The sequence below is a fragment of the Musa acuminata genome, chromosome BXJ2-8 (assembly GCF_036884655.1).
Source record: "Musa acuminata AAA Group cultivar baxijiao chromosome BXJ2-8, Cavendish_Baxijiao_AAA, whole genome shotgun sequence".
Taxonomy (NCBI): domain Eukaryota; kingdom Viridiplantae; phylum Streptophyta; class Magnoliopsida; order Zingiberales; family Musaceae; genus Musa; species Musa acuminata.
This window is the reverse complement of record NC_088345.1, coordinates 2,775,861-2,802,047: the sequence shown is the minus strand read 5'-3', so window position 1 is coordinate 2,802,047 and position 26,187 is coordinate 2,775,861. Positions and strand designations below refer to the sequence as shown.

At 43.1% G+C, this 26,187-nt stretch overlaps 5 protein-coding genes across 17 annotated transcripts; all 5 read left to right on the top strand.

Moving 5' to 3' along the window:
* The first annotated feature begins 1,548 nt into the window (after nt 1-1,548).
* LOC135618657 (uncharacterized) lies at nt 1,549-7,271 on the top strand. Of its 6 annotated transcripts, none has more exons than XM_065119723.1 (5): nt 1,853-2,017; nt 2,582-2,624; nt 2,752-2,906; nt 3,324-4,130; nt 5,489-7,271. In XM_065119723.1, the coding sequence occupies exons 1-5, from the start codon at nt 1,991-1,993 to the stop codon at nt 6,791-6,793; spliced, it is 2,337 nt and encodes a 778-aa protein (XP_064975795.1). In that variant the 5' UTR covers nt 1,853-1,990; the 3' UTR covers nt 6,794-7,271. The 6 variants fall into 6 exon arrangements, with proteins under 6 accessions (XP_064975793.1, XP_064975795.1, XP_064975797.1 ...); XM_065119722.1 differs by having other exon boundaries at nt 1,884-2,017; nt 2,331-2,624; XM_065119724.1 differs by having other exon boundaries at nt 1,907-2,017; nt 2,575-2,624.
* A 766-nt stretch (nt 7,272-8,037) lies between these two features.
* On the top strand, nt 8,038-16,727 carry LOC103994345 (protein STRUBBELIG-RECEPTOR FAMILY 3). Of its 5 annotated transcripts, none has more exons than XM_018830250.2 (18): nt 8,038-8,216; nt 8,977-9,122; nt 9,657-9,786; nt 9,863-9,934; nt 10,115-10,180; nt 10,287-10,358; nt 10,450-10,521; nt 10,615-10,686; nt 10,771-10,836; nt 12,435-12,500; nt 12,746-13,125; nt 13,218-13,277; nt 13,358-13,641; nt 14,110-14,384; nt 14,471-14,609; nt 15,369-15,508; nt 15,621-15,777; nt 16,235-16,727. In XM_018830250.2, the coding sequence occupies exons 2-18, from the start codon at nt 9,014-9,016 to the stop codon at nt 16,322-16,324; spliced, it is 2,250 nt and encodes a 749-aa protein (XP_018685795.2). In that variant the 5' UTR covers nt 8,038-8,216; nt 8,977-9,013; the 3' UTR covers nt 16,325-16,727. The 5 variants fall into 5 exon arrangements, with proteins under 5 accessions (XP_018685795.2, XP_064975799.1, XP_064975804.1 ...); XM_065119727.1 differs by having other exon boundaries at nt 8,080-8,216; nt 8,974-9,122; XM_065119732.1 differs by having other exon boundaries at nt 8,128-8,216; nt 8,974-9,122; nt 9,657-9,791.
* A 102-nt stretch (nt 16,728-16,829) lies between these two features.
* LOC135618656 (uncharacterized) lies at nt 16,830-17,695 on the top strand. Its single transcript, XM_065119720.1, has 2 exons — nt 16,830-17,171; nt 17,271-17,695. Exon 2 carries the CDS (start codon nt 17,325-17,327, stop codon nt 17,532-17,534), a length of 210 nt encoding a protein of 69 aa, XP_064975792.1. The 5' UTR covers nt 16,830-17,171; nt 17,271-17,324; the 3' UTR covers nt 17,535-17,695.
* Nucleotides 17,696-18,578: 883 nt separating this feature from the next.
* On the top strand, nt 18,579-22,571 carry LOC103993917 (receptor-like protein kinase THESEUS 1). Of its 4 annotated transcripts, none has more exons than XM_065119717.1 (3): nt 18,579-19,036; nt 19,147-19,345; nt 19,664-22,571. In XM_065119717.1, the coding sequence occupies exon 3, from the start codon at nt 19,798-19,800 to the stop codon at nt 22,330-22,332; it is 2,535 nt and encodes an 844-aa protein (XP_064975789.1). In that variant the 5' UTR covers nt 18,579-19,036; nt 19,147-19,345; nt 19,664-19,797; the 3' UTR covers nt 22,333-22,571. The 4 variants fall into 4 exon arrangements, with proteins under 4 accessions (XP_064975789.1, XP_018685794.2, XP_009412432.3 ...); XM_018830249.2 differs by having other exon boundaries at nt 18,580-19,036; nt 19,572-22,571; XM_009414157.3 differs by having other exon boundaries at nt 18,580-19,036; nt 19,563-22,571.
* A 757-nt stretch (nt 22,572-23,328) lies between these two features.
* LOC135618655 (uncharacterized) lies at nt 23,329-25,827 on the top strand. The gene is made up of 2 exons (XM_065119718.1): nt 23,329-24,336; nt 24,522-25,827. The coding sequence occupies exons 1-2, from the start codon at nt 23,724-23,726 to the stop codon at nt 24,953-24,955; spliced, it is 1,047 nt and encodes a 348-aa protein (XP_064975790.1). The 5' UTR covers nt 23,329-23,723; the 3' UTR covers nt 24,956-25,827.
* The last annotated feature ends 360 nt before the right edge of the window (nt 25,828-26,187 follow it).

The following is a 26,187-nucleotide window of genomic DNA, read 5'->3' as shown; positions in this document are numbered from 1 at the left end:
AATCTAGGCCAATGGGCTTCTAATTGAGTTAGCATGATCACACCCAAAACTAACTCAATTATAACCTAACCTACTTCGATCAAGACATGATTGATTATAAATGCCAATCATATATTGTCTGACATGTCATTGATTCATCCGACGCTTCATCCGAACCTTCATCGCATCATTATCTCGTTTGACGTATTACTCGACTATCAGTATATTAACCTCTCACAACATCCGATCTCCTTGGTCCAATGTCCGATCTTTCTAGCTCGATGCTCGAACTCATGACACGAAGTCCTTCTATCGACAAGTCGACCAGTCCTTCGGACCGACGTCCAATCTTCTGCCATGATGCTCTTCGACCCAACATCTGATTCTCCTGTTTTAATCGATTTATCTTTTCATAATCGAAGTTAGTCCTACATCACTCAAACGCTGATTAGATCATAACTTCATCAATCAATTTCATAATCAAAATCCAAAATTCAACACTTTATCTATTCATAATAACACTTTAATTCCCATTAATAGAAAAATAAGGTAAATTAAAATATTTTCTCATACAACAATCGTTGACTTAGTCTCGAATGGTCTTGAATGAATTTGGTCGGCTCGATATATCGACATAGATGTTAGCGAACAAATATACCGTGGCTGATGAGTTAGCACGATAAGGTCCGCAAGTCGATGTTGGGAGCTTCCTATAAAGTGAGCTGGATGATGAGGTGGTTGTGCCCTTAGGAAGGAGTGCTGGTGGGCGTTAGTCGGGACTCGAGTCAGTTGATTGCTCTCCTTTGCGCAGAGGATGGAGTCCTCGGGGTTGAGACACTCGCCGCTCGTGGATGGTCATTCGCCTACAAAAACGGCCTTCGTCGAGTGGTTCCCGACTCTGGCCCCTCCTACGAGCAAGTTAGTAAAGGATTTTATTGTCTCCTTATTTTTCTCCCCCTGATTGGACGCCGACTAGGGGCTTTTATATTATTATGCAAGGGTCGGTTGCACGTCCGATCGATGTGGCCACTGACCCTTGTGGGATGGGACGACGCTTCTGACCCGCTAAAGTCTTGGGGAATGTTTGAGCGACGTCAGACGATACTGTCCCGAGCTCTTAGGATGGTCGCGTCGTACAATGCCTTAGCACGAAACTCGACTTGACGTCCGACATGGGGTTCTGATGGTGTGTGGTCTCGAATTCTGACATTGGTTGTGACTTGGCATCTGCCGTCGACGGTGATTTGTCTGAGACCCAAAATATGTCGTATCAATAGACATAAACAAATGATTTATATACGACCAAATGATCCCTCGCCAATAATGGAATATTTTTTTCTACTCGTACAAAAGTTCATTTATAGCCGTGGTTTGAATTTGTAGGTGTATCGAGGATGTAATTAATGGAGTCATCTCTACCTCTTAACAGCCACATTCAATTTGACATATCGGACGATCTCTTCCTATCACCACCCACCCGAGTCCGACGCACATCGAAACCCCGGTTCGCCCGGTCCGGTCCAAGTCCACCCATGGTTCGCCTATATGTAAGTATGCTCGCCCCGCGCGTGCCCATCGCTCGCCCATTTTGATTCTAGGTCGAAAGCGCCCGGAAGCATCCACCCGCGAGGGTTTCGTCTCCCCCCCTCCCTTCCCGGCTCTTCCCTTTGTGAATAACCCTACCGATAACAGCTCCCCTCGTCTGATCGGCTGGCGGCGGCGATGGATCTGGCGGTCGAGGGAAGACACGCGCTACTGTTCGACGACGACGCAACCGCGGCCTTCGTCAACGCTCGCGATGCCCTCGTCCCATGGAGCGGCGACCCCGCCCTCCTCATCGACCGCTACGACGTCCGCCACCTCCTCGATCGCATCCCGCCCCGCCCTCCCGTTAGGGCTGCATCTCGCCTTTGCGAGGTTCCCGCCGTCGACGGCGTGACCTCCTCCCAGCTCGACCGTGAGCGCTATCTCGATCTCCCCCTTTCCGGTCCTGACGCAGATCCGGGCGGCGATGATGATGCAAGGGGATCTTTGTCAGGTTCGTCTTCCGATTTGCTTGCAATTTTGGTACACTATTTCTTTTCTTTAATTGCTTGACAAATAAACAGCTATTATCCTACGTAGCCTTTATCATATTAACACTTATTAGGGATTCGTATGATCGAACTAGAGGATTCATGGGTGGTTGAGTTGACGCATAATTTAGCTTGGAAAAAGATCACCGTTTTGTTTTTCTTTAGTTTGTAATAGGGGCTCTTTTGAGGACTGTCAGTTTGTTAGTGAAACCTGGTAATCATTGCCACCGGGTCATGTTGTTGGAACTTTTCTTTGATCTGCTTTTTTTTTTCTAGATTTCCTGCAAAGTATTCGTTTTCTTGCTGGTGATGTCTGACTTGGGGGTCGTGAAGCCGAACCATGTGTTCGGGGATGGTTCTTTTATGTAGTCTGTCATGTTATATACAGTGGGTATCGTGTCTCTGAAATGGTAACTTGTTATTGTTGACTACCTGATCTTTTTGGTTTAATGGCACGTACTATCCATAGAAAGGATGACATGCTAATCAACCAATATTATATTGCATTTGAATTTCCAAGTTTGCAGGATGGATGCTTAGTTTACTTCATGAGTTCTCTCAGAAGTCCAAGTAAGGAACCTTGACACATTCTCACTGCCGTTTGCTTCTCAGAGTTCTGTATTTTATATTATTTGCTGAGACTTCTACTGGCTTTAAGGACCATCTTTGATTGAACTTTTTGGCTTCCCAATTGCAGGAACAACCAAAGATTCAGATGGAACTTATCAGGCTGTACCTTTTTCATATGGAAATACTGCGAATGCAGTTGACTCGAAGAACTCCGATTCAGGACTCACTAATTCTTGTTACCGTCCACCTTTTCTGATCCCCGAAAGATTACAGTGTAACCTGGTAAATAAAATGAATGGATTCAATTTTATTGTTAATTTCCTTTTGGCATATGACAAAGATGAATGTTTTCTGTAGATTGTTAGTATTTCTTCAACAGTTGGGACATCAATATTTATCCAAGGTGCATATATTCTTCTAAGGCTTACATGTCTAAGTTTCAGAAGCTTGGAGCTGAGATGAAGTTCATACTATGGTTGCCATTCATGTGAACCATGTTTTGTTGTGATGTTTCTTGACGTAAAGGAATAGGCAGGTGGGATCAGCAATGTGTACATTGCTGAGCGTGCTCTTTGTTTCTACTCTTATGTGCTAATAGTACTTATCAGGAAGTTTTAAGCCATCAATTCTTGTTCAGTTAGAATTATGCATTTATAATGTAATTTATTGACACAAGTTTCTTATGGTTGTTTTCTGCAGCCTCCTACAGAAAAATTACATCAGATCATTGCAAGAACAGCAACGTTTGTAAGTCAGCATGGAGGACAATCAGAGATTGTCTTGCGGGTGAAACAGGGTGACAATCCAACTTTTGGGTTCTTGATGCCAGATCATCATCTTCATGAGTATTTTCGATTTCTTGTTGAACATCCTCAACTTCTGAAAAGTGATACAAGCACTACCAAAGCACAAGAAGAGGAAAATTTGGAAGAGAAGAAGGACAAGATGCTTGCTTCTGATAGTGGGGCTTTGTCATTGCTCGGATCTTTCTATGGAACCGCAGAGGATGATGATGGCTCACATGAAGCTGACACAGAGGTTCTAGGCTCTGTCTATACCAGCATCGCAGATATTGCAGCAGTTCCTCAAAAGGCAGAACAACCCTATATGGCTTTGGAAGGGAAAGGAGAAATTAAGAGTCTAGCTGCCCCTGTTGTTTCTAAAGACAAAACTGTTTCTATAAAAAGGAAGCTGCCTGCGAAATCTACTTTGGTTAATGGTCCATATGGCAAGAATGCAAGAGATGGCAACCCAATCCTTCCTGGTTTGGTTGAGCAGCCACGAAGTTCTGTGTCTGGCAGATCAGATGTCAAATCAGTGCTGTTGGAGCCTCCATCTTTCTTAAAAAGAATGATAGACAAAATAGTTGAATTCATACTTAGAAATGGGAAGGAATTTGAGGCAGTTCTTATTGAACAAGATAAGACAGTAGGCAGATTTCCATTTCTTCTGCCATCAAATCAATATCATCCTTACTACCTCAAGGTTCTTGAAGGTGCCCGTCAGGTAGTTTCTTCATAATTTTTGCTTATCTTGATCCATCTCATATGCGTCCTATACAAATTTATTTGTGTTATTTTTATGATAATAATTCCATTGTAGAACATTTTTATTTAAGTCCTTAAAACAATTAATGTATGTGCTGGATCTCATGTGCAGATTTGATTATTAATGTTTTGTCAAAAGTATTTGCAGCACTATTTAGTTCCAATTTTAGCAAACCTAAGATGTAGGAAATTTGCATTACGCAACTTACATATTCAAGTTGGCTTGACGAATAGATAGACTCATTTTATTTCTCGGATCATCTTCTTTCAGGTATTTTCAAATGTACATAATTTAATGCTGAATGATGTATAATGTCTCCTATGCTTATTTCATCCATTTACTCGGGCATTTTTGTGGCCTTGTCTCTCTTTTTTTACTGTCAGCAAGCGACACTTCCCTTTTGATGGAGTCCTTGGAGTTTAAGAGTGCAAATATGATCCTCTGGTTCACAATCTGAAGTCGGTATTTTTGTCCAGTCAAAGAAGCATTACTGCTCTGCTGTATTAAATTTTTTTTGATAATTATGCCAAACTGGTGGTATTGTAAAAAAAGTGGTATGGTATACCCGCGGAGCTTGAACCACTAACTAAAGATGCTTAATTCCAACTTAGTAGTAGTAAACCAGCACCATCAAACCTTTATAAGTCAATCCAAAAATTTTTCCACTTCTGATATGGGAATAGGTCGGGGTAGTAGTATAACATTGATCCGAGATTCACATTGGGCTTTTGGATGTCAACGGATGGTTAGTTACAGTTTGGCAAGCTTTTGGAGTGAGCACCACCACTGGCAAAGTTGATGGAGGTGCTGGTTAGACAGAGATATGGGCTTTCCATGGAAAATTAGAACCTATATCTCCAGAAACTAATTTAATGATTAAGGTGGTTGTTTTAGTGGCACAATGTTTAGTCCTACATAAAGGTTAATAACGGTTGATAAATGATATGATTAGCTACAAATTGGTATTCTAATTAATGATTTGTCACTCCTCTCAAGTTGTAAAGCGGGGCATACAATATTTTATTCGTAATCTTTGCTTCTTGCATTTATATTATGCTTGAGTAATAGCTACAAATTGACTTTCTGATTCTAGATTTGTCTCTCCATCCAGGTTACAAGTCATTCTAACAATGTTTTTTTCATATTCTTTGCTTTCTTGCATTTATTTTATGCTCAAGGTTTTGCACATAGTAGTATTGTGTTTGTTTGGATGGAAAATGAATATGCCCTTCACGCAAATGTCTTTTGAGTTATCTTTTGTTATTTAACATTTTTCATCGTGGACATAAATCTTCTAAATTTAAAACTATCGACAGGGTAATACTGGTAGCAAGAAGAAAGTGCAAGCTGATCTTACTAAAGAATCTGCCCGGGACCACAACTCGTCAGACTTATCAGAAGGATGGTTGTATGATCCTCATAGAAAGGAGAAATTTAAGATGGTAATTGGTGCGCCAAAGAAGGAAAAGCATGATCAACAGCCGACACTCGCCCCTCAGGCTGGAGTGAGCGTAGATGAAGCTGCTGCCATTGTTCTGGCAGCTACAAGGGGTGTCAGTTCTGCTAATGCTCATCAGGATATTTCACGTCCTGAGTTGGCTGCAGGCCGCACTCACCGGGAGGCTACACATGCTTCCAGCTTGGGGAGTTACTCCTTTTTACAAGGCCGGGAATCTATACCTAAACCTACTTCTAGCCATGAAGAGGGTACTTCTTTGCCTTCATCCAATCAACAACTTAGCAATAAAGGTTCCAACACGGATGATGATGTATGGATTGCAAAGGCTATTGCAAAAACTGCAGCCCTTGTTACCTCTTGCGAAGCTGACTCTTCAGAAGCTTCCTTAACAAAGGAACAAAAGCTCAAGGCTGAGAGGCTGAAACGAGCAAAGATGTTTGCAGCTATGATAAAGAGTGGTGATCCATTAAGCAAATTGACTGGTTCCATCACTGCTCAAAATTCATCATTGGAAATTTCTGCCGCTGGTTCATCTCGATCTGGCGCAGGATCAGATCTTTTGGTCAAAGAACGAGAAGGAAGCTCTGTACCTTTCGATGCTGAGGTTTCTGGTAGATCTAAGTTTCAAGAGAGAGAGTCTGATCATGATGTTAGTGAGGAATATAGCCATAGGGAGAAACATCAATCGTGTTCTCGAGATCTTAGAACTGATGACATGGTCGAAAGTCATAAGCAGTCCAAAAAGAGGCATCGGTCTGAACATTCTATAAACCATAGAAGTGATAAAAAACATAGGAAGCATCCTTCGTCTTCCAAGGACAAAGAATCTCGGCATCGTCATAAGCACCACAGTTCCTCGGAAGACGAGAACGGGCATAGAAAGCATTCTAGGTCTCATCGTCGTCATAAGGATGAAGGTACACCAGAAGAAAAGGAAAGGACAGGGTCCGATGGACACAGGAAGAAGCATCACCGGCGGTCTCAAAGGAACCATGACACTGATGAAGAGGTGAATACAACAATTTTGGATCAGTCGGAAGTCCCTCAGAAATCTAACCACCAAAAGGTCGTAAATATGCCATCAGCTCCAACTGATGCAGCAACTGAAGTATCCAAAGATCTAAGAGCAAAAATCCGAGCTATGCTATTAGAAACCTTGTAGCTATCCTGGATGCAGTGCCAAATGAGTATAAATGTGATGATGTTCTGATTGATGCAAACATCTTTCAGGTGCAATCTCTATTTTCGCACGTTGCCCTATTTACAAAGTTGAATTTTCCTGAACTATATCAAAAAGACAAGACATGAGGAACGGGTGAAATCTGCTTAATTCGGGTGTCCAAACAAAGACTACATCAAATGATTGCTTTGGTATGATGTTGTAATCATTAGATCCTAGATTAATAGTTCTGATTGCGAATAGATTACCCAGATGGTCTTTTGAGGGAAGCATGTTGCCTTCCACCAGAATAGAGCATAGCCGAGCAGAGGACGAAAAGGCAACGCAGAGATCCCATGTCCTCTGGATCTCTCTCCCTTTCTCGCTCCCATTTTAAGCCTAGCAATTAGGATGATTAGATCCTTATTTTTAGTTCATGAGTTTATAATATAATTATAGAATGTGCAAAGTTTGATTCTTATTGTGCAATCATTTGATGTATTGCTGGAGTCACTTGGTTCTTTTGTTTGCTTGCTCTGGTTCATGGTGCCTACAGTCGTGTTTATTTTGCTATCTGATGGCTGCTCTCAATTTCTGATCTGGCTTGCCGGTGCCCATGTGTTCGTGGGGGCCAAAGCCCAAGTCATGGTGAGTGTCTGGCATTTGTCTTCTTACGTGTGTGGATCAGATAGATTAGATTCTGTCCCAAGGGGACAAAGCTACTTAAGCATGACCTCCCTCGATCAATCTTTGGTACTGGTCATCAGTAGGACTTGATATATTTTATTTTCTTTGGGTTTTCAACTGAAAATTTTAATCCATATCGGCGATCAAATCGGTTTAGTTCCAAACCCTTATGATAAACGTGCATGATTTGATTTGCCTCTGAAATATTCACTTCCAAAAATCATCGGCTGAAGTCAGGATCAGCAACTGTAACAACGCAAGCCTTATCTTAATGAATATTCCGTGAAAGCAACACAGCTTCATAATACAAGCCGTCATCATACAGGTGGCTTAGTTTAATCGATCGTCTGTCCAAATCGCAAGGATTCACGGCGAGACGCCACAATCAAAATATATGTGTGATTCGATATCCAACAAAATGAGTTGAACCGTCCCGGTTTAATCGAAATAAACTTAATCTGATGGAAATATTTTGATTCCGACAAGTTCTTCACCCTTCATTTTCTTTACATCTCGTGCAGTACTCTTACCATATTTCGTCCTTTCCACGGTGGAGCCGCTCCGGTGCTGTGCACATTGGTCTCTTAGCCTCGCTCTCTGTCAGCGTCCCCTTTTCTCTTGGCCTTTCTCTCTCGTGCTGCCCCCCCGCCCCCTCTGCTGCCTTTTTACCCCCCCGTGTATCATTGAGATCTAAGTGCGAACTTAGCACCTAAGACTTGGCGCAGACGGCAGTCCCGAGGTAAGCTTCTCTGCGGTGTTGGATTGCTGGATCTGCTAGGGTATCTGTTTCCCTTTCTTTCCTCCTTTTTCCACTCTCTATCTTGCTTTTGTTGCTCGGTTGGAGGTCGCGATTTTGCACTTGATACTCGAGAATGAAGCTTTCGCTGCTTCCGATGGTGATTTCTTGCGTCACGTTAGGTCTTTTCTGGACTAGATTTGCGGCATTTTTTATGCTTCTTGCTGCGGGCCTTTAGATCCTGCACCTTGTTAGTTCGGCAGCGAAGAATTCGGTTCCCTGATTTTTTTCCCCCCTCGGATCTCTTGTTCCTAGACGACTCCCTTTTCTTTGGCAAATTTGCGATGTTTCTTTAGTATTTTCTCGTAATCTTTCGAAGAATACACTTCCCCTTTTAGTATACGTGTGACTCCACGTCGCGGTTCGTGTGAGATGGACATTCCGATCTCCATTTCCAAGAAGTAGAAAGTTGGGCTCTTTTCCTTATCTGGAGTACCGGAACCATGAAAAAACATGACTAAGCATGCAGATACTCGAACAATGCAGTGTTATGACGCAATATGATGTGTGTTGGCCTCTTCGCAGTTCTCTATTTCAGCTTCTTGGCTTTGCTTTCTTGAATATCAGTAATCTTCAGCATCTTGGACACGTGCTCGGAAGAAATTTTGATTGTAACGGCGAAGTTTGTACAGTCTTTAGTTTCTTTTACTATCAGATCTTTCTACGTGTTCTGCTACTAATTTGCCTCTTTTAATCTCAGCAGGACTATTAGTTTGCTGTTTCAAAAGATTGGCGTTGTCATGTTATTCGCTCGGGTGAATAACATGGATTTGAAGCTCTTTTCATGGGTTGGTCTGATGGTGATTTTTGGGTTGTCATGTTGCTCTGCATACACTAATGAACTAGATGGTAAGCGAAGCTGTATATACTCATCATTTCATCTTTATCTGAATTCACTATTTTGTAAAATTTGAAAACTGGCACTTGTATGCTTCTTGCTATGCCTTTGCCAGTTCCAGATTTTAATTTGTCATTTGTTTTATTTTATAATCCTTCTTTAGGCAAGAACAAATATGCCAACAATTTTCAAGTATTCTTATTCGGGCAACAATTACCTCCACGTATATGTGCTAGTGTATCTTCACACGCACAAGCTATATTGTAGATTCTTATTTGTATTTTTTTCTTTGTTGTGTTTCGGTTAATCCGTTCAATTGTGCTGCAGAGCATCACATCAGATGCTTATAATATGAGATTGTCATTTAATAACTATATTAGGAAACTTCTAATGTAGAAATTATGTTTTGGTACTTTTCTGGATGAACACCTTTGGAAATTTGTTTTACACAGTTGAGAAAATGCAATGTTTTGTGTATGCAAGTTGTCACTGAATTACTTGTTCAGCTTATAGTTAAAATTTTTGCAAAACTTGTTTTCTCTTAGTTTATGCTATAAATAGCTTTTATGCTGCCCTGGGTTCACCTCCTCTTCCTGGATGGGTCCCGAATGGAGGAGATCCCTGCTTGGAGAACTGGCAAGGCGTTCAATGTGTTGCCTCAAATATTACTGGAATGTACGGTAATTTCCTCTTACTTTATCCTATTAAAGCAATCATTATTTGTTCTCATCTTAATGGTTGATTTTATTAGAGTTATAAATGGTGCAAATCTTGGAGGGCAACTAGGTGATGGATTAGGCAATTTTTCTTCAATAAGAACAATGTAAGTGATACTCATTAATTTCATTTTTCCATTGACAGGAGACAAAACTAATTTTGTACAGCCATCTTGTTGGTCTATTCTCCAATTTGTGCTGTTCATTACTAAGAGGCTCTCTAGCATTATAATCCCTCTTCTTTCCTGTTACATGGACTGATCTTTGTCTGCTATTTTATGTTGTAGAGATCTGAGTAACAATAATATTGGCGGTGGCATACCAGAAAATCTGCCTCTTACCTTGCACACATTGTATGTTTTAAAAAAATTAAATTACATCTTCTAAGATTTGTTCCTTTCAATCTAACTATATTACTTATTTTGAGTGAAAACCATTTGTTTTTCTTTGCTGGTACAGCTTTCTTTCAGCTAATCAGTTCATGGGAAGCATCCCAAATTCTTTATCAAAATTAACACTTCTGACAGACATGTAAATCCATGCTTATTTTGTTTAAATAAAAAACTACATCTTATATCACTAAATAGTGTTATTGTTCATTATTGATCTTTGTACTTTTCAGGTCAGTTAATAACAATCATTTGACTGGAGATTTGCCGGATGCTTTTAGTTCTCTTACTGGTGTGATAAATTTGTAAGTTGGATTTTCTGCTTTACTCATTTTTCACTTAGCTTTTTCTAGTCATTTAATGTTCTTGATGATTGACATGCCAAAATTTCAAATTAGGGATCTTTCTTTCAACAACTTGAGTGGCCAGTTGCCACCTTCAATGGGAAGCTTGTCATCTTTGACTACCTTGTGAGTATCAGCTTCTTATATATCTGATAATTTCTCTAAAGTTTCTTAAGCATGATATAATTTTGATGATGACTATTTTTGCAGGCACATGCAGAATAATCAGCTTTCTGGGATCCTTAATGTGTTGGAAGATCTTCCTCTCAAAGACTTGTATTTTCAAAATAGATCCCTGCATTTCTTTAACTTACATTTCTTTTCATCATCTTCTCAAATTTTATCATGCAATTTGATCCATATAATTAACTTTGATAAAGAATGAAAAGTGGAAACAGTATTGGGCTCAATGTCGACTTAGAAAAGTCTAAAAGATCATGCAAAATCCTTTGACCTAGTTGGTGTTGTTAGAGTTACTAGAATCAAAGCTCGAAAGTTTCTTAACAGGACTCTCATCTTGTGTAATCTAAATAAACTGACCTCATTTAATTAATAATTTGTGTTCAGTCATAGTTCATAAGCTCTCATATGCCCTCTCTCTCTTCTCTCTTTTCTCTGTATATATGTATAGCTCTTGCATGTGGGTGTTCTTTTTTCACCACTTAAAGCTATGTAACACTAGATATTTCAGTTTCACTTTTTCTCTCCATTTTCTGAGTGTATGTTTCAAGCACAACCACTTGATGCAAAGATATCATACGTAGCAATTTTTAAAAGGTAATTCATATCCTATTGTCTTGATTTAGTGTGCGTAACATGATATGTGTGAATATGGTTGTGTGCAACATGGTTTTAAAAACCGGTCAGGACGGTCCATACTGATTGGTATTTACCAGTCTCACCAAGAACTGATACCTGGCCTATGCGATTTCTCTCTTTTGGGACTCTTTTTTTAAAAGTTTGGACAACAGTAACTATTTTAGATCTCTGTTTGCCTCCCGATTCTCCATAGCCTCAATGGTCCTCTCTCTCTCTCTCTGCTTTTTGGTCATTGTTGTTGCCCATAATTCTTTCCTAGTCCTCATCTCCTCTTCTTCTGTTGTCTTCCTCCTCCTCCTCCTATTTCTCCTCTTACTCTGCTACTCCACCACCATGACACCTCCTCCTCCTCTTATCTTTCTCATCCCCTTCTTGGTGCCAACCGGTATATTGGTGTAATCACATGTTGGTATGTCAGCATGTCCTGGACCCTTGCTGATCTGACCAGGGACTGATACATGTTCAATATCATGATTTAAAATAACGGTGTACATTAAGATGATTTGTTGGGTAAGTCAAATCCCACCCAATAAAATTATCAGTCTGAAAGCTCTCATTTGCTTAAATTTGATAGTCAATGCTTAGTTGGAGTCGCCCTGAATTGTTTGGCCGGCCAAGAATAGCATGAACTTGACCAAAATTTGCTGAGCCTGATTATTTTTCACAAATCATGAGTGAATCTGGCAAATTTATTCAATTGCATTACATTGCTGAAAGACTCTTGAAGTTTTATCTGTTGGTGCTGGCTGACCCCAGTGAGGATCTGCTGACCGCAAGCCATGCTGTGAATCATTTCTTTGCTCCTTAAAGAAGATATTTTTCCTTTTTTTGTGTGCTGGTGTCAAATTGGATGAACTGGTATAAAGCTTTGTTGCCTATGCCTCCTGCTAAAAGGACATGGGATTCTGTCAAAGCTGCCTTTGAGATGCATTTGCGGTCATAGTTTTATTTTTATATGCAATGCCTTCAAAACAACAATTAACTGTGATGCAAAAAGTTCTTTTTGGTTCTCATTGACTTCCTTTCTAAATATGTTTCTTGATTTGGCTTTACAGGAACATAGAAAACAATCTGTTTTCTGGACCTGTCCCTGAGAAGTTGCTGAATGTTCCAAATTTAAAGTGAGATTCTCATGCTGATTGAATCATCTCATTTTGCACATTCATTATCTTCTAAAGTGTGATACAATAGGCCCAGCTAAAGGGCTAATTTACCATGTATGGATCAAACTTTCTTGTAAATTGTATTCGCAATTTCAGTATTGAATTGATTATGGATATCTATACATGCACATGTAGGTGACACACACACACAGACACAGATATCTACACAATGAAAGTTTTAATAACATGTAATTGGTGCACAGAAAGGATGGAAACCCATTCAATACCACCATTGCACCATCACCGGCGACGCCTCAATCTCCACCACTACTTTCTCATTCAGGAGCTCCTATTCCTTATATCACACATACAAACTCTTCAGATGGGTCATCCAGTCAAGAAAGTAACCACGGAGTGAAAAAACGAAGCGTGTCAACCATGAAAATTGTTGGATATGTTTTTGTTGTCGTGGTTTTAGTTATCGTCATTGTGTTGACGGTAATCATTTGCTTATCAAAGTACCAAGAGAGGAAATCAAAGAAAGATAAATTGTTCAAAAGCCAAGTAGGAAGGACAGGAATAGGATTCAAAGAGGCTAAAAGCAAAGAACATTTTGCAGAGACAAACAACAGATTTAGGGAAGGTAAGAGTTCTGTGCATCTAGCATGTTCTAACTTTAGGCTTTATAGAACTTTTTTCTTTGGAGCTATGTAACTTGAAAATGGCTGTTTATAGCTGCAAAAGAGGTTCACGAAGAAAGAAAGAAGGAATCTGGAGTTGATATCGCAGTGGCAGGTACATTCCATTCTGTTCGGTGGTCTTGTCATTTGCTCTAGTTATATAATTAGGATTGGTTTCTACTTTTCCTGTGCCAGTTATGAAGGACTCTGGAAAGGAGAAAGAACACATAATTGATATGAGAGAGACTGATGTCATTATTATGCCCCCACCACCTGTGGAAAAAGTTATTGTAAAACCGATTGTCACCAGTGGAAATGTTGTGGGCCTTTCACCAGAGATGATGAACACTCCACCAACTCCTACGACATCCTATTCTGTTGCAGAACTACAACAATACACAAACAGTTTTAGTGAAGAAAATCTGATCAGAGATGGCAGATTAGGCAAAGTGTATCTTGCAGTGCTTCCTGATGGAAAGGTATGATGTCAAAAATGTGTCTATAACAGATAAAGATAATTCTGTTTCGCATTTTTATCAGCTCAAATATTTATTCAGCTTCCAAGTTATAAAATATCTGAAAAATATGTCTCTGCAATTTTGCGACCTTGGGTAGATAGTGTTGACAACACAATCATAGTCTATGATATAATTGAAAATTACCTTCCAACAATATTCTTAAGTTTTTCTAGTGGTTGATGTCCTGATGCTTTCCTAGTTGAGTTATTCACCCCTATATATGTCAATTTTTAGATTTTTACACCAGATCTTTGGAAAATCTATGTTGCCCATGTTTAGTATTTTCTTGTAATGTAATTCATTAAATCTCTAATACTTACTGCTAACAAATGCTTGAATTGAGTACTTGATCACTTTCTGAAAAAAAAGTCAAGTAGTACTTCTTTTTTAGGATTATTGGGTTTTGTAACTGCTGTGCCTTCCGTACAGCTCTTGGAAGTCATGAAGCTTGACAATGTTAACTCAAGAATACCAGTTGGTGACTTTCTAGAGCTAGTATTAAGTGTGTCCGAACTAAGGCATCCTAACATTCTTGAGCTTGTGGGGTATTGCGCGGAGTTTGATCAACGATTACTTGTCTATAAGTACTTTGGTAAGAAGACCTTGCATGACATTCTTCATGCTGAAGATGATGTCAATGGCAGCCTAAAGTTATCTTGGAGTGCCCGCCTTGAGGTAGCCCTTGGAGCAGCCAAAGCCTTAGAGTAAGTGGAGAATCTGTTTCGTCCTTAAATGTGCTGTATAAGAAGTACATATCTGTGGACTGAGAACTTCACCTGTTGTATTTTAGGTATCTGCATGAGGATTGTCAACTGCCACTTGTGCATCAGAATTTTGAGCCTGCCAATCTTCTCCTTAATGATGAGCTTGCTGTATGTGTTACCGAATGTGGCCTGTCTTCTCTAATGTCAACCAACTCTGTGACTCAGGTAATTCCATTTAGCTACGTATTGCAGACAGCCATTCTCTAAAAATGAAAAGGCTTAATTCAGCAGAATATAGTAAACAAAATCTGATTGTCATGTAAAACTCTTTAATTTTTAGATCTTAGCCACGAAAGAAAACTATATTTCAGCAAACAATTAGTTTGAAACTATGAAAAGAGCAGTCTGATTTAGTAACAGGCCATTTGGCATACTTTAGCCTTAGTCAAGAACATGACTATTATGCGATACATATGACATCTAACAATAGGAGTCTTGTGAAGAATAATGCATTGCAGATTTCCCGGCCTTACTTCCTAAGGCTAGATTTATGCGTCAATAACTTGGCCGAACTTCTGCCAGTTAGTTCTGATGTTTAGTTTAGGTAAGTCAAACAAGAGGGACAGCATGGAACCCAAAACATGGAATGGTGGATGATGACATTTAAAGATCAGCTTATGCATATAAACTCATAATAGAAAGTGGTTATATTAGGTTCACATGGAAAGTGCATTTATAAGGGAAATAAGCTTCAAATTTAATGTGAATTTGTGGAGTCATCACTGCTTCCATAAATCCACATTGCCAAATTCAACTACAATCCAATCTATTTTATGCTCCTCAGAGCAGTATTTTATATTATGCATATAAACTCTCCCCCCTCCCACCCCAAGACCCAGAAACCACACACACCTCGCACTCCGCCCAAAAAGGAAAAAATATAACTTAGTGCATAACTAACTTTTGATGGTATCTTCATAACAGTTGTCAGGTCGAATGCGTGCATTGTACAATTATGAAGCACCTGAAATCAATGACTCTGGACAATATACTGATAGGAGTGATGTTTATAGCTTCGGGGTAGTCATGCTAGAACTTCTCACAGGACGCAAACCTTATGACAGGTAAAATACTTGGTTGTCCTGCCCTGCTGCATGTCTTTCTTCAATCGTCCTCTTTCCTATATTCCTTTATCAAAAAGGGATTGTTTCTAGTCTGTTTTCTTACCACCTGCAGTACTCGCCCTCGTGCTGAACAACATCTTGTGAGGTGGGCTAGTTCTCAGCTCTATGATATCGATGCCTTAGCAAGAATGGTGGATCCTTTAATATCAGGAAGTTATCCTGTGAAATCATTATCTTGCTTTGCTGATATTATAAGCCGTTGCATTCAGGTATTTTTTTTGCACATTTCTTGCCTATTTGTCTCCTTAATTAAGTGTTTTCTTACACTATTTGGTCATTGTTTGTAAGCAGTAGATGTGCTTCCTTTCCCCAGACAGTATGGTAATTCAGCTCTTCTTCATTGGCATTATTGAAGTTCTTAAAACATGGAATTATCTTCTGCCCCTGTTATTGTATTAGTTTATTTTAGTATGTGTATCTAAGTTGAATGATATTACATTTTGATGTGTTCCCGAAGACACTGAATGGCAATATAACTTGATGACCAAACATCTTTCCTGCAAGTTTGAACACATTAGGGTTAGAAACAGTAAAATTTCATGTTGATTCAAGCAAATCTTCAAGAACTAACACGATTGCTATAAGCATCCCATCTTATGTGCTTAGAAACTGCAACAAGTCTTCTATTCGAAAACTATAATTCTAACATGAGATTCTATTCCGCAGCAAGAGCCGGAGTTTCGGCCAGCCATCACCGAGGTTGTTCAGGACCTTAATCGCATGGTAAAGGATGTGAAGGGTGCAGCAAACAAGTGATGACCATGTCTAGTCTAAGAAAGGGAATTGGTTCCACAGGCAGGAGAAGAATGCTAGGGTTACATTATTTGCTGCACCAAATTTCTTGTAATCTTCTGCCTCCACGCTGACGATCACAATCCATGAGGAAGAATGGTGGTTCAGTCCGGCGCTTCTGTTGATCCATCATCTCTCACATTTAGCTTATCGCGTTATTGCTCAACATTAATGTGAGTTTATTAATGTAATGCCCTCTCTATATGGTAGTGTTATGAAGCAGAAATTTGCTCATCATAATTCTTTGTTTTAATCTTTAGTATATTGAAGCTACAATCTATATTAGATTTCACTACATGTGACCAAATCCGTGTTCTCCAGGATTTGTTGATAGATTTTTCCTACTTAAGTTCTTAATCATGTTCAATACCGGAGTCTGAGTATGATATCATTTGTGCTGATGAAATGATTGACTCGTTGTTCTAATAGATTTTTGAATCATCTGTCTAAAATGTTTAAACATGAGTTAATGATAGTAAATCTATTTAGTTAAGTCAGTCACTTCGAACATAGAACTAAATTGGGATATTACAATGTATGCATGCAATAATAAATCACGTCAAAGAGAAGTATGGGAGAGAATGGAATTCAAGCAGCTTTAACTGCACAGGCTTCTGGTTTGGGTCGCCATCAGCAATAAGGTCTTCTCACCACCTAAACCAAAGAGACGGTGGCGGACAAGGCTGCCTGCCACCGTGCCAACCTCCTCCTCCTTCTTCTTCGTCTGCCAGACCAGTCGCAGCAGATGGCATATCCTCCTGTCGTTCTTCCTCCCCCTTTCCCGACCTAAACGACGTGCCCTGTCTCATACGTCTCGACATCCCCTCCCCATCTGCCAACCTCCTCTTCTTCTTCGTTCTTGATTGCTGCTCTCTCGTTTCCTCGCTCACCATTTAGCATGCATATGTAGAGATACATACACCTACACGAGAGAGGAGAGGCAAAGAAGAAGAAGAAGAAGAAGATGGCGTTCTTCTGCTTTCTGGTGGACCAGCGGCGGACGGTGAGGAGCAGCAAGCCGGCGGCCGGGATCTGCTCGCGCTGCGGTGGGTGCGCCAGCGCCGCCGACATGGTGACCCTCACGCGGTTCTGCTACGTCCCCGTTCATCGTAAGACCTGGCGGGCCATCATCTGCACCTTCTGCGGCGCCTTCCTCAAGTCCTACCACCGGTAGATGCATGCAGACGATACCTGCAGATCGAAACGTTCGCGTATGCAAAGCATCATTTACATGTACGATGGAATGTATCAACTTGTGAGTTAGTTCGATTTGAAGCTCGTGGATTTTTCTTCCCCTAAAGATCGATCTAATCGAAGAATCGATCATTTAATTTTCTTCTGGAGTAAGCGCATAGCCATTATTATTTGTTCTCACCGACCCAATTCAGAGGAACGCAAGCTGTCCCCATAAATTGCTCATTTGATCCTCCCATCCGTCCACCAATACCTCTTTTCATTAAATAGCCGGACACATGAATTCGCTCTCCCAACCCTCCCCCCATGGATGGGGAGCAATTGGATGGTTCCAATTAATAGTTATGTTCAGGATCGGTATTAGTACTTCTGTCACATCCCCCGACTTCTCACCAATTAACAATTAAGACTCGAGAGAGAGAGAGAGAGAGAGAGAGAGAGAGAGAGAGATCTATTCAACTTGAGAGAATCTAATGGCATTAAAGATAAAGATGGAGAGGATCCTAAGCCAATAGTATGCGGTTCTGTCAACAGTAGCAAACAAACATTCTACGTCTTGTTCACGTCAATCATGTTATCCAACATGATCTGATCGGCCTTCCCAAGGATCATTCTGCAGGTTCTGAAGGATTATTCATCCATTTCCTTCATAGCAGTGCATCCGGTAATGCATTCCGAACCACTGCAGAATCCGAGTGTTTTCATCAAGTTGCAATCTCCGATTCGTCTATTCTGTGTTTGCATGCATGATTCTGTGGGCGCGTATGATCGATCCACCGTGAATCTGATGTCTCGAAGCTAAAACGGGGAAGCATCCACCGACAACGCGATGGAGACTGTGACGAAGGAAGACGAAGCACGACGACCACAGCGTCCTCAATCAATCCGTACGTAAGGATGAAGATAGAACAGTCGACGGCGCTCTGTCCGCCTTTAAACGCGGTGACAAACACGATACCACCACATAAACAAAGATTTGATTGCGTCCCAAAGAGAAGGAATCAGACACATAAAGAAAGCTTCATCCGCGAGGGAAGAAGAAGGCCGCAAGCTGTGACCCATCTCTGGCGATGAAGACAGACACGGCGGTCGGGCACCGTCATCAAACGTTGACCCCGACGGCAAACAGGTGACGGCCGTCGGGCAACGGAAAGATCCAAGTGACGGGAGTCGATGTCGTCCGCTGACGCCGTCAAGCGCGCCATGTGCGCGAAGCCGCGTGAAGGCACATGGCCCTCTGTCTCCTCTCCCCATCTCAAAAAGACCTCTGTCTCCTGTCACATCCGCGGCGAAATTTACTCTCGTGCATACCGGAGCTCGGTCGCACATCTCTCGTGGCTCCGTTTGAAGATCCATCTCGGCTCCTCGGCATTGGTGGTCACGGAGAGGAGGAGGAGGAGGAAATGGAAGGAAGCCGCGCCGCATGATCTCGAGGGTTGGACTGGAACAGCTCTAAATCCGCTCGCTGCCATCGGAAAGCTGGTCATTATGAGTGTTCATGTCTTCGCTCTTTTACTGTCGTCTCCCTCTCACCGTGTCTGGATAAAAAAGAAGGCCACAGCTGATGTGGGTCCTGTGGCTTCTCTCTGTAGGTGGTGGCAGCCAGCCTCATCTCATTCCCCAGGCTGGAAAGCAGCTGTTTTGGGTCTCACAACAGCCTTGGCAGATCCTTATGGTGGGCTCATTCAGCTCAAAATCCCGTCTTTGTCCATCCTCGGAGCACTGCCCGAGTTCCGATCTTGGAGTGGGAAGGGGGTGTGTCTGAGTTCCGGAGGAGAAGTCCCTATCTAGGTTTATCTCCTTGCTCTTCTCTGGTTTTGTTTTCCTAGAACAAGGGCTCCGCTCTTGTGGATCTCAGTTCTTTCATGATTTAGAGTACTTACCCTCTTCCCTTGGTCTCTCAGGTGATTGGCATTTGGATTCTTCTTTATTTTCCATCTTTTTTCCTGCATTTTTTTTGACTGATCGTTTGTTTTCCTGCTTCGTATCTTTCTGCTTTCCATTTTAGCGCAATCAGAAACTGAGGAGAAATAGTTTAGGAGCTCAGAAAGTAAAGATCAGTAGAATGTGCTGATCTTGATCTGCAAGTTATGGACTGTCGTTGCTTAGGTCTCAAGAATGTGATCCACAAGTTTCGAGTTGGGAATTTGGTGATCTGATTTCTCCTTTTGGAATATAAAGTGCTGGAGATACTCATCTCATAATCTCACTGTGCATGCATCTGGCTGTATTAGGAGTTGAGGATGGGGAATCTGGAAATGATGAGGTTGATCTATTTGGTCTTCTCTGTTTTATTCCCTGCCTTGATTCTTGAGAGTTCCTCTGCTGCATTCACTCCCGCAGACAACTATCTCCTCGCCTGCGGATCTTCCCAGGATGTGTCGGTCCAAGGCCAGCTTTTCGTTCCTGATTCGCAGCAGTCCTCGTTTTCTCTAAGAACTTCCGGAGATGGAACCTTTTCCGTCTCCAATTCTGCTCTCCCATCCCCTGTGTACCAATCCCTTCGAATCTTTCAGGAACTTGCCCACTATAGTTTCGATATCCGGCAAGAGGGCCGCCACTGGATCCGTCTCTACTTCTATCCCGCTCCCAATTCTGGCCATGACTTGAGCTCTGCTCCTTTGACCGTCGTGACAGATGAGTTCGTCCTCATGAATAACTTCACCTTCAAGAACTCCAACCGTACTTACCTGTTCAAAGAGTACTTGGTGAACGTGACCTCTGATTCCTTGGTCCTCACCTTTATCCCGTCAAATGGCTCCGTTTCATTTGTTAATGGGATCGAAGTCATCTCGGTTCCTGACGGGCTGATCTATGACCAGGCTCTTGCTATACCTAATGCCCCTTTCAGTGGTCTTTCGGTGCTCGGTCTCGAGACCTTGTATCACTTGAATATGGGTGGTCCTCTGCTCACTCCACAGAATGATTCTCTTGGGAGGACTTGGGAAAATGATGCCAAGTTCCTTCACGTAAACAGCTCTGCGGTGAAGGTGTCGGTGGATCTTGCAACTATAACTTACCCTGACGGAATCACCATTGAGACAGCACCAAGGTGGGTTTATTCCACCGCGGAAGCAATGGAAGATGCAAACGTGACGGATTTAAATTTCAACATCACCTGGGTCTTCTCAGTGGATCCAAGCTTCCTTTACCTGATCCGTCTCCATTTCTGTGATATCGTTAGTAAGGCTCTGAACACGCTCGTCTTCAATGTTTATGTCAATTCTGACATTGCCATCGCCAGTTTGGATCTGTCATCGCTCAAGGGTGAGTTGGCAGTACCCTACTACAAGGATTTTGTTTCAGGCTCCTCAAATGGTTCGAACACACTGTCTGTTAGTGTCGGTCCGGATACGATGGCTGATTTCAGCAATGCTATATTGAATGGGTTGGAGATCATGAAGATTAGCAACGATGCAAAAAGCTTGGATGGAGTCTATGCTGTGAAAGACCTTCTGCCCGAGTCACCCTCGGGGAGGAATAAATTGGGAATAGTAATTGGAATAGTCTTGGGATCATTGGTTGTCATCGCATTGGCAACTTTGAGCTACTGCTGTTTTGTTGTTCGCAAGAGAAAAACTAGGCCCCATGACCATCCATGGTTACCGCTACCCTTCTACGGGAACTCCCACACTATCAGCAAAGTGTCAACAACTTCTCAGAAGAGCGGAACAGCAAGCTGCATATCTTTGGCCTCGACAAACCTTGGACGTGTTTTCATGTTCCAAGAGATCCTGGATGCCACCAACAAGTTTGATGAGAGCTTGCTTCTTGGAGTGGGTGGGTTTGGAAAAGTCTACAAGGGCACACTAGACGATGGCACTAAAGTTGCCGTCAAGCGAGGGAATCCGAGGTCCGAGCAAGGGCTAGCTGAATTCCAGACTGAGATCGAGATGTTATCCAAGCTCCGCCATCGCCATCTGGTCTCGCTCATAGGCTACTGTGATGAGCGTTCTGAGATGATTTTGGTCTATGAATACATGGCGAATGGGCCTCTAAGGAGCCATCTATATGGTACCAACCTTCCATCGCTGTCATGGAGACAGCGCCTTGAGATCTGCATCGGTGCTGCAAGGGGATTGCATTACCTTCACACCGGTGCAGCACAGAGCATCATCCACCGTGACGTGAAGACCACCAACATTCTTTTAGATGAGAACTTCGTTGCTAAGGTGGCAGACTTCGGCCTTTCAAAGACTGGTCCTGCCTTGGATCAGACCCATGTTAGCACTGCGGTGAAAGGGAGCTTTGGATATCTCGATCCTGAGTACTTCAGGAGGCAGCAGCTGACTGAGAAGTCCGATGTCTACTCCTTTGGTGTTGTATTGATGGAAGTTCTCTGTGCAAGGCCAGCTCTCAACCCTGTGCTCCCCAGAGAGCAGGTGAACATTGCGGAGTGGGCAATGAGCTGGCAGAAGAAGGGCATGCTGGAAAGAATTGTAGATCCAGCATTGGTGGGGAAAATTCATCCAGGTTCCCTTAGGAAATATGGTGACACGGCCGAAAAATGCCTGGCAGAACAGGGAGTTGACAGGCCGACAATGGGAGATGTTCTATGGAACCTTGAGTATGCTCTCCAGCTTGAGGAGACTTCATCGCTTGCCGACCCATATGAGAACAGCATAAGGAGTATCTCTGGTATCATGTTACCGCAGATGGAACCTCTGGACAGCAGCATTAGCGTAGTCGAGGGAGTAAACACCAGTACTGACGACGACACAGAAGACGCTACAACAAGCGCGGTATTCTCTCAGCTTGTAAACCCTCGAGGAAGATAAGGTCAAATCAGATTGTTGCTTCAGAATTTGCTGCAGGTATGTGCAAATGAAAGATTACTTTCTATGACTGTGAGTTCTTGTGTTTCAATTTATAACATATGCCAATTTGATGAGGCTACGCCGCAACGACTTAGGGCTAGATATCTTCAGTTGTAAGCTGGGTGCCTTCAGCTTGTGAAATATCCATGATTAATATCCAATGATAATAAATGATTGAAACAAGCTTTTTTTTTTTTTAATGTCAAGATGTCAGAACTTGGTGTTTTTATCTTGAAGTTCTTAAGCAGAGTGCTCAACACCCTTGTTTTCTATTTGACAATGCTCATCATTCAGGAGATGTGACTCAGCATATGGATCATCCATACAAAACAAGTGATTCTTAATTCTTGTGTTAGGAAATAAAGATAAAAAGATGCTCTGAATCTGAAGACTGACAAAGGTCAATCTCTAAACCAGTAGCAGAAACCATGTTACCTCCAGCTGGAAGAAGGTAACTCCTCCTGTGCGAAGTAGATCTATGACTAATATTATAGGCAAAGGTCATCGACCATAATAAGAACCCTCTCGTTGCTATTGGTTTGGCATCCAAATTCCAATGATGTATCAGAGGAGATTAGCTCCGTAGCTGAGTCACCTGTAATCTCTTTGTAATTGTTTACACGGCATCACATGCAAGCTTCTTTAGGTCTTCTTACTGTTGGCCAGCAGCAAAGAACTCCGAGTTCCAAGAAGCCTTGCATCATCCTCGACACTTGGAATGCCACCACTCGTCGGTGGGTGCTGCGAGCAGACTAACTCGTTTGATTGGGAAGAAGAACTACGCGAGTCAATGCATGACTCAGCTGTTCAGACCCTGTAGACATTACCGAGTCGAGTCGGTCGTCGTGTCTGCATGCAAGAAGAAGACAGGACAGAGCTTTACTTATCGTTCCCGTAATCGAGTCGAGGTTGACGCGTGCAACCGCGTGAACATCATCTCTGAACGTCCCATTCAATGCTTGCTTGTAGTCATCAGCAGGCGTTACGGTCGGTGAGTCTGCCCGAGTTGCCGACGACGAAGCGTTGATCGACGCTCTCTTTATGGTTGCGAGGGACTTCATGTTCTTTAGCTTCCGCCTCATATATTTGTCCCCGTGATTTGGTCGCTGTCGGTCTCTCGCTTGACATCAAAGATGCTCGCTATCTTGAGTTGACTTCGGATCGGTCAGACCAAACGTTCGTAGTCGGCAGCATGAAGGTAGATGACACCGAGCGGCTAGAGGTGATGGCGTCACAGCAACACCTACGCCTCTTCTCTATATACATCACCTTCGTCTCCTCCCCGTAGCTGCCACCGACGCAGCCCAAACGAACAAAGAGCGTAAGACTGTGGTCGCTTACGGACGGTGACGATGGGCTCCCCCCGCACGAGCGGCAGCGGCTCGCGGATGCTGTTCCTCAAGGCGGCGCTCGCCTCTGCCGCGGTGGTGGTAACGACGGCCGTGATGCTCCACGCGGGTCCACCCATCCGACGGCTCCTCGCCACCGAGGTCCCCCGGGCGTACGCCTCGCTCGTGGCCTGGCTCACACCGCCCTACCTCTACTTCGTCCTCAACGCCATAATCCTCTCCATCGCCGCTGCCTCCTGCTTCCACAAACCGTCCGCCGACTCTACCGATCGGGTACCTGTTTCTCCGGCAGAGATGGTGGTTCACCCACCGGACTACATGCTTCCGGTTGAGTACCAGGAGGAACATTCGTGGGACGCCCCCTCGACGCGGCTGGTCGCCGCCGCGTCGGAGGAGTACTATGGCGGTGGTGAGCAGGAGGCGATGGTGTTGGGCCAGGAGGAGACGGTGGTGAAGGCGGAGGCAGCGGGAGAAGAAGAAGAAGTGGAGCAGGAGCTCGTTTCATCGAGGTCGAGCTGGACTCCAGACCGCATGGCGTCGCCGGAGTTTCCGACGGAGAAACCGCTAGTTTCCGTGAGGTTAGGTCACCGCAGGAACCACAAGTCCACCCCCGACGGTATCATCACCGCCTCCAAATTAAACTAACTTTTCTTTCACACGTGTGCTCCGAATTATTTGCTCTATGTCTAAACTAGTGGTGACCACACTGCGGTGATGCCACCATCAAACCGGTCCGCCCGTTTCCTTTTCTCCGTTGGCGAGCGGTCCGAATGATGATAGTGAGATTATACGATGGTGCAGGTAAGGCGCTGCGGAGAGTGGCGAGGCCGAGGCGGGAGGAGACGCTGGAGAGCACGTGGCGGGCGATAACGGAGGGCCGGGCAGTGCCGCTGGTGCGCCACCTCAAGAAGTCCAACATGTGGGACACACGCGCCGCCCTCGAAGATGCGGAAGCACCGGAAACGGCGGCAGTGACGCGGAAGTCGGAGACGCTCAGCGACCGCGAGACTGCAACGCCGCATTCCGGTGGAGGCGGCGGGGAGTCATCATCGTCATCGACGTCGACAACGTCGGGCGTGGGACGGGGGACGCTGCGGAGGGAGCCGTCGCTGGGGCAAGAGGAGCTGAACCGGCGGGTGGAGGCGTTCATAAGAAAGTTCAACGAGGAGATGAGGTTGCAGCGGCAGCGGTCGCTGCAGCAGTTCGCGGAGATGATCGACCGTGGGAGTCACTGATCTACCAATAAAAGTAGAACACATAAGAGACGAGGGAAAGCGGTTTCAGGGTAGGATGAAAGAGATGGAAGAATGACTACTTGTTTGTGATGGGGATATAAACAGGTATAACCTTTGTATAGGAACAAATACTAGAAGATCAAAATACGCAGTGGAATAAAATGGAAACACAATCAAACAGAACACCAAGATATACGTGGAAAACCCCTTCAATGTGAAGGGTAAAAACCACGGGGCAAACTAGAGATAATCCACTATGAGAATAATGAATATACAAATCTCAATCTCTTGCCCAAAACTCAAGCAACAACCACAAGAGAATAACTGGGATACAAGGATCACGTTACTGCCCACAATATCTAAAACCTCTCAAGTAATCACAGCAAGAGCCTACTGTAGATTTGATCTAACCTGAGATGAGAACACTGCTAGATGATTGTGAACAGTCTCTCTGCGTTGTCCTTGTCTTCTTCCCTTTCTTTCTCTTCCTCTTCTGCCTTGTTCTCCTTCTTCTCTTTGGAATCTCGTCGCTACCAAGATCTGCCTCGTTGCTGCCTTTTTATAGCTTTAATCTGCCTCTAAAACGCAGCCACCACACCCCCCTAATCTTAATTAGGGTTAGGTTAAGAGGGGGTGTGAGCTGTGGGCTGATAAAGCCCACATGGGCTGAATATGGGCCATCAGCCCAACAACCTCCCCCTTCAGCCCATAAGGGAGGCTGTCCCATGACTCCTCAATGTGAAGCCATACCGACCAACTGTCGGCATATCTCCTGTCTTTCTTTTGTTAAGGTCTTCGTCAACATGTCTGCTCCGTTGTCATCTGTATGAATTTTCTGAAGCTGCAACTGCTTCTCTTCAAATACATTTCGAATCCAGTGGTATCTGACATCTATATGCTTTGACTTGGAATGAAACATTGGGTTCTTACACAAATGGATGGCACTCTGGCTGTCACAATGCACCACATAATTTTTCTGTTTCAGCCCCAATTCTTGTAAGAATTCTTTCATCCATAACATTTCTTTGCATACCTCTATAGCAGCAATATATTCTGCTTCTGTGGTGGAGAGAGCAATACACCTTTGTAACCTGGATTGCCATTACACAGCTCCCCCTGCAAAAGTAAGTACATAACCTGAAGTAGACTTCCTCGTATCTATATCTCTTGCCATATCTGCATCTGTGTAACCTGTTAACGCAGGTGGTCCACCTCCAAAGCTTAAACAAACC

Bases quoted from the DNA above. Each gene is read 5' to 3' on its own strand.
- LOC103993917 (XM_065119717.1), top strand. From the start codon at position 19,798: ATGGGGAATCTGGAAATGATGAGGTTGATCTATTTGGTCTTCTCTGTT.
- LOC135618657 (XM_065119721.1), top strand. From the start codon at position 1,702: ATGGATCTGGCGGTCGAGGGAAGACACGCGCTACTGTTCGACGACGAC. The intron at 2,018-2,751 runs GTTCGTCTTCCG...TCCCAATTGCAG, and splicing joins TGCAAGGGGATCTTTGTCAG to GAACAACCAAAGATTCAGAT. The intron at 2,907-3,323 runs GTAAATAAAATG...TGTTTTCTGCAG, and splicing joins AAAGATTACAGTGTAACCTG to CCTCCTACAGAAAAATTACA.
- LOC135618655 (XM_065119718.1), top strand. From the start codon at position 23,724: ATGGGCTCCCCCCGCACGAGCGGCAGCGGCTCGCGGATGCTGTTCCTC. The intron at 24,337-24,521 runs GTATCATCACCG...ACGATGGTGCAG, and splicing joins CCACAAGTCCACCCCCGACG to GTAAGGCGCTGCGGAGAGTG.
- LOC135618656 (XM_065119720.1), top strand. From the start codon at position 17,325: ATGGCGTTCTTCTGCTTTCTGGTGGACCAGCGGCGGACGGTGAGGAGC.
- LOC103994345 (XM_018830250.2), top strand. From the start codon at position 9,014: ATGTTATTCGCTCGGGTGAATAACATGGATTTGAAGCTCTTTTCATGG. The intron at 10,359-10,449 runs GTAAATCCATGC...TGTACTTTTCAG, and splicing joins TTAACACTTCTGACAGACAT to GTCAGTTAATAACAATCATT. The intron at 13,278-13,357 runs GTACATTCCATT...TTCCTGTGCCAG, and splicing joins AGTTGATATCGCAGTGGCAG to TTATGAAGGACTCTGGAAAG.